We start from the raw sequence: 9,814 nt of genomic DNA, 5'->3' as shown, positions 1-9,814 counted from the left end.
CATTTCGGGAATGTGGCAAGGAATTTATTTTTGGGGGAAAACCTCCCATTTGGATTTTTGGGCAGTCATTTTGGAATAAATTTACTTTTTGTGAATATTTCAGATTTCAATAAATTAAAAAAAAAAAATTGAATCTCTAATCTTTATTTTTAAATTGTCATTTTGCAAAACTGTTAACCCTTTAATTACATGATTGTACTAAACTAAGATACACTATGGATTGGGTTATTCATTCGAAGCATCAACATACTTTGATAGCTTTCCACCCTCACCCTTTTTAATTGACCCTTGCGTTGACGTGGACAAAAGGACAAGACACCAATGCAAGGGAGAAGACTCCTGTTGACTATGAACGACTTATGACAATGTTTATCCTTGACTTCAATATTGAGTCAAGGCATTTATTGCCGTGGTGATATTTTGCTTAATTATTGGTCTTACCAATACCTGGTTAAAATTAAATACTGGAAACCATTGTTTTGACAGCAAATTCGGCTTACGCTTGACAGTTACTTTGTTAACAACTTGAAATGGCCGCTTAAGATCTGTCATAAGAAACCGTTAAGTTGATTGGTAAATTACCACTGTTAAACGTAATCTCATTGGCCTAACCAGCACGAGCTGCTGAAAGCAAGAACTGCCAGAAAATAAGGGGGCACGGAATGCGGATCTAATCGTTGTTCGCGTACATTTGTATGACGTGTTTGTTAATTTTGTATTGCGCATGTACATTTGTTTTCGAAAAGTATTTATTAGGACATTCGACAATCAGTGACACCGATTTATTTCTGTCAAAATGCTCTTACTTTAACAATGACACTTATTTCGGACAAATATATTTTCGGATACGCTTTAAAATACTGTTATCTAGGTTTCTTCTTCTTTGAACTCGAACTCAGCCTAAGCTTAGTAAAGGTCCCCGTTAAATTCTGCCTTAGTAATATTGTTATAACTAAACTTTTAAACCTTTTGATTGGTATTTGTAATTCGATTTTTACCTTGACATGGCAATGTCAATGGTCTTATTTGTGCTGAATAAGATCAAGAAAAAAGTCTTTAATTAGAATCTGATAATGCAGGACTTGAAGTTTATTTTAATGTTAATTGATATTTATTGTAATCCTTTGCAGTTGATTTGCAATGCCAGAGCTAGAGGCGTTCCGCCAGGTAGATGAGAAGTATGTGTCAGTTGAGGCAGAGCTGATGGAATGGTCTCCAAAGTTTGATCTCGTTGCGCTCTCAAACATACAGGGAGAGGTGAACAATAATTATATCCAGGAGTGCAATATACCGCCTATAAACTGCAGTTTCTTTATGACCACATGAAGCTCTGAAGGAAAAAATGCTGAAGCTTACATAATTTTGTCTGCTATGTACAACTACACAATAAAAGAGAGCAATACAATGCACCAAAACACCATCAGCATAAATATTCCTTTAATTATAGAAATACATTTTAGTAATACACCCCCACAAATTCTGAAACTCATTAATAATCTTATTGCTACATTTAAAAATGTTTAACTAATTGGATTTAATAAGTTGTGTCAATTTTGTTCTGTCTATTAATAGAGCTGGGGTTTTCCCAATTTTGCTCAAGACAATCAGAAAATACATGATATTCAATGTACAGATCTAACAGTAGGCTTTTTATTGTGTACTACAGACTTATGTTTTTAAGTTTGGGTAATGGAAATTTTATTTAGTTTTGAAAGACTGGTATTTCAGTCGGACTATCTGTAGGTAAAAAAGTACGTGTTTGAATTGTGGCCGGGTATTTCAAAAAGGCTTTTGTTTTCTAAGATACAAAAAAGAGCCGTCTTGGTTTCTTGTACAAAAAATATATATCTTACAGTTAATCATTTAATATTCAGATACATAAAACACATGTGTTGAGATGACAGGTTGTTTTGTATTGGTTGACATGGCAGCTTTGATGCATCTGTTGGCAGGTTGTGTTGCACCGGTTGACATGGCAGAAGGTTTGGTCTTTGCCAGCCCAGAATGAAGAGACGAAGGTGAAAGCCATGGCTTGGAGACCTGATGGCAAAGGTAACAATCCAGGCTCATGCAAGTCAGGGTTGTCATTATGATTTCAAACAAGGGATTATTTTGGAATAGTAACCAAGTAGGCCGGGGGTCAAGGGGGCTGCCCAGGCCCCCATGTGGGTCCAGGGCAACGCCTTGGTAGGGTGCCAGGGGGGCAAAGCCCCCCGACCGAAAACAAATTCTAGACATTTTGAGGGACAAAATACTGATATTCTCAGAGCATTAAAAGTTAAAATGAGGTCTAAAAAGAAGAGAAAATTTTAGGTTTTCACATTTAAGTATACTGTACATGTTAGTAAAAGCTGTCATCTTCTTGGTCTGACTCCCCAGCCTCTTCCTTGAATATTGTAACAACAGAACAAAGCATTAAAAAACGCCTCCCCCCAAGAGTGCCTTGCAAAAATCGATGCAAAAACACAACTTGAAACAAACACTTTGTTCAACAAAACAAACTCGAAACAAGTATGAACACCCCACATTATGTTTTTCATGTTTTATTTTGTTTATCACTGAAACATCATATATCGGTTGAGAATGCACAGTTCATTATTATTTCATGAGGCGCAACGCTTTTGCAGTTTTGGGTCTGCGGCTGAATTATCGTGCAGTATGCATACGCAAGCATCTGAACAAAAGGGGAACAATAAATAAACTGTTGTGCAAGTCAAAATTGATCTCAACAGGTTTCGGTTTATGCATAAAACCGAAGTCTTCAAGACTTTTAATTTTCTTCTTCTTTGGTTCAGCCATTTTGAGAAATGTTGATTAATTTCTACGTTCCACATGATTGGCCGTATGCCGACGCGATAAACCAATCAAAAGCCATTTTACAAAACGCGGCAAGCTATCGGTGTGGCGGTAGCTAGTCAAAAAGGCCCAAGGTCAAAACGCTCTATGGTTATTCCTCGCCAATTATTGTCGGTTAGCGAGATCAAAACTTCCAATCACAATTTTAATGAATCAGGAAAAACAATCGATTTTCTGGAGATTTTAATTGTTGAATTTGATCGGCAATCGGTTAATAATGACAAGCCTGCAAGTCAGTGCAACTTTTATCCGATATTCACCAAAATTTATGATCTTATTTGTAACTATTATAATGTATTGGTCACATTCAATGACCAATAAAAACACCAAGAATTTTGTTGAAGAATTATTTGATATTGCCCTTTAAGCTGTTTTGCTTTCATAGTTTTATCAATGGTCATTACGTTGTTAGTAATTCTTATATCTTCATGTATTGACACAATTTTCCTAGTAACTGTCCTTTAGAATATTAACTCATCTCAAACAAGTGTCACTTATTATTCACCAAGGTTGATATTTTCCTAAACGAAGCTTTTAATCTTGCTGTGGAAAAAAACAGCTTCATGTGTTTAAGAAAAGTCATTAACCCTTTCCCACTCAGAAGCAAAGTGAAAATGGCTTTGTGCAAACAGCCTGCGAGTAACTCTCATCCTGTTTATGCTGTTTGCTGCTCATCAGTATCTAAGGGTTGGAAATGAAGCGGGACTACAAATGCATCAAAATAAGTATCTAAGTGGGAATTTAATGCTTACTCTTGATAAGTTGGATATTTCGCTTGCCATTGTCAGTGCTGGCAGTGGGGTACAGCAGTGGTCAGGTGGTCCTATGTTACATTGAGAATGCTGAGGTCCTTCATACGATAGAGGTCGGCAGCCAAGTGACCTCCCTTTCCTGGGTGTGTCACGCGGCCCCTAAATGCGGAGCTTCAACCCTCTCTGACCCCTATCTACAGGACAACACTGCCACCTACCTGCCCAAGCTGCATCCCCTTAATAAGAGGTAAGATTAATTGTATTTCACTTCCCTGAAAATGATTAAATAAAGGAATCATATTAAATCCAGAAAAGTATTATGCTGCCTGTTAAATCCAGTGAAATAAGTGGATAAGTTTAAATGTATTTAGGAAGTTTGGCTAGAATATGGTTCTCAGTAATATCGAGTTATTAAATGTTACAAAGTAGAGTCTGTCCATAGGCCAGGCCTTCTTGTGGTCATTTTGGGTAAAAATGCTGTTTGGGTATTGGTCATTTTTTGATTTTAGAAAAAATAATTTTATAATACTCTTTATAATGATTCAAATTTGAAGTCATATAAATAAAATTGTATAGATAAATACTTTGTTAGATGTAATTGAAATAAAATAAATAAGATATCATTATTTAAAAAAAAAGTTTTTTTATTGAAATTGAGATTATTTTTTTATGCCCATGAAGGAGGGCATATAGTGATCGCACTGTCCGTCTGTCCGTCCGTCTGTCTGTCTGTCTGTCACACTTTGCGTTTAGGTTTCGAAAAATGCTCATAATATCTATGTCCCTTGAAATATACCCTTCATATTTGGTATGCTTGTGTATATGGACAAGGCCTTTCCATACGCACACAAATTTTGACCCCTGTGACCTTGACTTTGAACTTAGGGTCCGCGCTTAGGTTTCGAAATCTGCGTTTAGGTTTCGAAAAATGCTCATAACTTCTATCAAAGCGTTTATAGGGGGCATATGTCATCCTATGGTGACAGCTCTTGTTTCAAATTGGACTGTATTTTACCATTTTGGTTTAACGGACTCGAAGATACGCCAGGGAAACTAGTAAGACCAAGTTCTCCTATGGTTGTTGACATTCAAACCTGCATTCATTGTTCATTATAGCATGAAGTTATGCATGTGTAGCTATTATTGTCCTGCAACTTTGGGTGATATTTTTTCACTCGTATACATTTTTAAAAGTGAAACATAGATCATTGTGTTAAACGTTCCTATAAGCTTGTTCCTACCTTGCTACTGATTTATTTTAGTATGTTTTCTTTGTAGCTACGGAAGTTTGTCGAAAGGAAAAAGGTATGGTTTTTCTTCTCTGCTGTAAATAAGTTGGTGTATATAATGATGTTGAAAAAGTACTAAACTTTTGTAAATTTATTGGATCTTTTGAAAGAAAAAACTAAGCATTATTTTGATACACTTCCATACAATTCCAATTAAGATAAAAGTTATACAATTTTGTTTTAATTGTTTGTATGTGTCAGCAACACAAGTTTCGTTATTATTTCTAAGAAAACTTTATCTGAATTAATTCACATCTGGCTCAGCTGTATAAACCCTTTCATGTCGGCTTTTCTACTTCAGTGAGGACAATGTAGAAGATAAGAAGAAGCTCCAAAGCCAGAAACAGTGAGCATAGTTTGAACACTTATAGCGCTGGAACCGAATTTTAAAGGCTTTTGCCAACAGTTTGGATCCAGATGAGACGCCACACAACGTGGCGTCTCATCAGGATCCAAACTGTTTGCTATTCTGATAGTATTCTTTGAAAAATAATTGAAGAAAATGCTAATTTTAGAAATTCAGCAGACAACATTTTAGCAGACGACAAATTTCCCAGCATGCAAAGGGTTAATTAACACATCAACTGTCGCTGTGGCCCTGTGGAAAGAACGTTATTTACTGTGGTCAGAGGTTTGAGTCTCACAGGGGACATGTTTTGACCAAGTTTCAATTAAATTGGCTCAAGCAGTTACGAGAAACACCTCCGGACACAAAAATGTTTTGGGCAAACTGAAAGACAGATGGTCAAGGCCAAAACTATATTTGTCCGCCTATGGCAGGGATAACATACACATACCCTTGTTACTGAATATGATATGAAAGATCCAGTGTATTCATAAAAAATGATATTTTACAGATTTGTTTATTTTTTTGTCCGGTTCTTTTAGTGTGATTCTTTTACTAGTAGTAATTGTCAAAATAATGATATAATTGCACAGTTTGAATTCTAGAATCATTGATGCTCCATTTCATTTGTTGTTTAAATCAGGAACCATAGTCACAAAAATACCAATTTATCTTACTGATATTTTTGTCCATTAAAACAATTTAGTGAAGAACACAAATCCTCAACACAACTCTGGGTAAGTAGGTTTCATTTGCATACAACAGACGGCAGGTGTTACAAATGTCAACATGAGTAGATCATAGTAAGAGAACAATAAATGTATTGTGAGTGCAGAACAACTTAGGACCTACAGGCATGATAGTGACTGACAGACAACTTTGAATGGGCTGAAACTAAATGTGTACAGACTGGAAGGTCAATTTTATTGCGCACATTTTTCATTTATACTTAACCCTTTCCCACTCAAAGGAACAGTGAAAATGGCAGAGTAACTCGCAGTCTGTTCAGGTTTTATGCTGTTTGCTGCTCATCAGCATGTAAGGGTTGGACATGAAGCCTCTAAAACCTGAATCTAGTTAGAAAGATCTTCAATTAAATTTAACTCTTTAAGGGTTCACAATCACGTCAAAATACGTATCTAAGTGGTAAAAACTTAAATCATTATGACAATAAACAAGCTGGGATATTTACGACATCCCAGTGGTATAATGGATATAGTCCACCTAGCGAGAGGTCAAGGGTTTGATCACCATTCAGGTAGCAGTATCTAGATTTTTCACAAATTCTTGTTTTACCTAGTGACAGACTTGAAAGTGGTTATATAAGCGTTTGACTTTTTGTCAAAGTGCTCATTTTAAATAAAGGAAGTAAATATTTTATTAAAGTGACATGTGCAAACATATATAGAAATAACAACAGACAATTACAAAAAAGCATGCACCCGGCCCAAGGGCCCTTGTTTGGCCGTTTTTGGGTTTTTTGAAGTGTTGAATGGTTGGTGAAAAGATCTTCTAAAATTCTCTTTTTCGTCCAAAACGACGCAAATTCCCCCCTCTAAGGGCCCCTGCGCCAATCCCTCAAAGAGTAGCATGGGCCCTGCAGCCCAAACGGGCCTATAAGTCACATAATATATGTAAAAACATTAAGCATGAAAACAGTAAGGGATTCAATGGTCATTAACATAGTCCGTACATGTATATCAAGAATTCTTGACAAGGTCATATCACAAATTCAAACATCAATCAAAATAGTCTTCATTGTAATTAGGCAAAATATCTGTGCTAAATTGTCATTAAGTAAAGTAAATGAATATATTCCTAAATAAATGTGATTAAACAATAATAATTGGAACATTGATTTACAATGTTTTGAGGACAAATGCTGCATACTGTTCTGCTTGCAGGCTGAATGTGTTGGTGGTTCTGCTTGCAGGCTGAATGTGTTGGTGGTTTTGCTTGCAGGCTGAATGTGTTGGTGGTTCTGCTTGCAGGCTGAATGTGTTGGTGGTTCTGCTTGCAGGCTGAATGTGTTGGTGGTTCTGCAAGCAGGCTGAATGTGTTGGTGGTTCTGCTTGCAGGCTAAATGTGTTGGTGGTTCTACTTGCAGGCTGAATGTGTTGGTGGTTCTGCTTGCAGGCTGAATGTGATGGTGGTTCTGCTTGCAGGCTGAATGTGTTGGTGGTTCTACTTGCAGGCTGAATGTGTTGGTGGTTCTACTTGCAGGCTGAATGTGTTGGTGGTTCTGCTTGCAGGCTGAATGTGTTGGTGGTTCTACTTGCAGGCTGAATGTGTTGGTGGTTCTACTTGCAGGCTGAATGTGTTGGTGGTTCTACTTGCAGGCTGAATGTGTTGGTGGTTCTGCTTGCAGGCTGAATGTGTTGGTGGTTCTACTTGCAGGCTGAATGTGTTGGTTGTTCTACTTGCAGGCTGAATGTGTTGGTGGTTCTGCTTGCAGGCTGAATGTGTTGGTGGTTCTACTTGCAGGCTGAATGTGATGGTGGTTCTGCTTGCAGGCTGAATGTGTTGGTGGTTCTACTTGCAGGCTGAATGTGTTGGTGGTTCTACTTGCAGGCTGAATGTGTTGGTGATAGGCAGCTGCAGTCAGGAGGTCCAGCTCTACATCTACGGGGTGTTCCCTGTCGCCAAGGTTACTGTTGGAGAAGAGATCAGTAGCGAGGTAGCATTGCGAACTTTGTCTTAATATTAGGGATGGGAACAAATACTGATAATCATATTCAAATATTTGTTTGTCATTATTGGAATATATCCGAATATTGAATTTTTAAACCTTATATATTTAAATGTCCGAACTTATGACCATCTGCAGCTATGTATTATTCCATATTGCCACTAATAATTTTTTTGTAAAGATCATTAATTATTATGTTCTTGATTTAAAATAAAAACTGTTTATTTTCATAAAATATTTCTGGAAACAGTAATTCTAATTTATTATGCTCCCCCCAAAAAAAGCATATAGTTGACGCTTCGTCTGTCCGTGTGTGTGTCCGTCCGTCCGTGCACAATTTTTGTCTGGGCTATTTCTCAGCAATTAATCACAGGAATTCAATTAAACTTTATGGGAAGCTTCACTACCAAGATGAGATGTGCATATTATCAGCCGGTTCTGGTTGGATGATTTTTCACAGAGTTATGGCCCTTTGAAATTTTCTATAAACTGTACATAAAGTGCAATTCTTGTCCCCCCAACTACTAGACGTTTCCTTTTATCTGAATATATAGTGCAATATTGTGACATCACCCGTCTCCGATGGTTTCTTGTTTCAATATTTCTAATTGATTTGGATTTCTTCCCCATCGATAATATTTATGCTTTTGTTTTCGATATTTATTCTGAAATTAAGAACCACGATGGTTTAATTGGTTAAAAGAAACAAATGCGAACTTCGACTCAATCAAGTCCAAAGATACTGTGTTATATACCACCTGAGGTTAAAAGACCTGTAAAAACACAGATTTTGAATATCAAACAAATTGAATGCTTTGCGAAACGCATTGATGTTTCACACAAAATAATTTTCATTTTCGACTGATATTCAGAAATAGTTTGTTCATATTGCATCAATATAAATTTTCAGTAAATTGGCGATCTGTCCATCGCCATATACCCTCCCGTTTGCCAATTATCATATCATTCAATTATGGCAGCTGTTATCCAAACCATGACTTATAAGGAAAGTCATCTGCACTAAACCAAAACTGCTACTTTGTACATGTACATATAACTTTTTTAGAAGTATCTTTGCATAAAAATAGAATATTCGAATATGAATTTCGGATCAGAATATGATGCAGATTATCGAATTTTCGGATATTTGGTCCCATCCCTACTTCGTACAGTGTCTTGGGGAAATACCTTTTACAATTTTGCAGAGTGTTTAATTTCTGATTCAGTGTGGGACAAGTTACTGTTGTTTTTTTAAAGGATAACTTGATGATGTGCAATTTTTGTAATAGTGCGAGGTTTCTTGTCCTTAAACTATCTCCTTGTTCGTTTGTTAAGAAGTTGCATTTCATGAAATATTTCTTTATCAATTTTATCACACTGACCTGAAAAAACACACTATGTATTTAAAAGAAGATGTTATTGGCATACAAACTGCAGTCCATAAATTCGGTCTTTTCGAAACTACATTAGTTGTCTCCCATTGGGGTAGGTATCACGAGTATCCTAGGTAAAAAGCGGTCCGTCTAAAATGCGTATATGACTCACATCCACAGATATGACCGAAAAGTGCGGATATGGACGAATATAAGCAATATCGACACTTTTTCTGCAATGTTTATTTCAATGTTTAATGAAAAATACACAATATGTATTAAATATGCAAGGTAAAAATATCTTATATTTGATTGTTACTATATATTATAGTTTATTGGTACGTAAAAATATACACGTTATTTTATTTATTCAAATGAACACAGGATATCGTAGTGCTACATTTTTATGTTTCAAGAATGATTATAACCATTATAGTTGCGCTGTTATTGAAAAGCAATGCATGTCCCGGTAAAAGTTAAGATTTTTTGTTAATATTTCAACAGTTCAT

At 36.3% G+C, this 9,814-nt stretch overlaps 1 protein-coding gene across 1 annotated transcript in view; it reads left to right on the top strand.

Annotated features, from left to right (window-relative positions):
• The first annotated feature begins 671 nt into the window (after window positions 1-671).
• The window catches only part of LOC127842428 (anaphase-promoting complex subunit 4-like), a 75,560-nt gene continuing 66,417 nt past the window's right edge, over window positions 672-9,814 (top strand). Inside the window, exons 1-7 of the mRNA XM_052371926.1 lie at window positions 672-693; window positions 1,131-1,257; window positions 1,953-2,052; window positions 3,645-3,855; window positions 4,887-4,913; window positions 5,199-5,243; window positions 7,815-7,920. Of these exons, the coding sequence (XP_052227886.1) occupies window positions 1,141-1,257; window positions 1,953-2,052; window positions 3,645-3,855; window positions 4,887-4,913; window positions 5,199-5,243; window positions 7,815-7,920 (606 nt within the window). The 5' untranslated portion in view covers window positions 672-693; window positions 1,131-1,140. The remainder of the gene's footprint in view (window positions 694-1,130; window positions 1,258-1,952; window positions 2,053-3,644; window positions 3,856-4,886; window positions 4,914-5,198; window positions 5,244-7,814; window positions 7,921-9,814) is intronic.

This window comes from Dreissena polymorpha, chromosome 8 (genome assembly GCF_020536995.1).
Source record: "Dreissena polymorpha isolate Duluth1 chromosome 8, UMN_Dpol_1.0, whole genome shotgun sequence".
Lineage (NCBI taxonomy): Eukaryota > Metazoa > Mollusca > Bivalvia > Myida > Dreissenidae > Dreissena > Dreissena polymorpha.
Note: the sequence above shows the minus strand (reverse complement) of the source record. Positions and strands in the feature narration are given on the sequence as shown.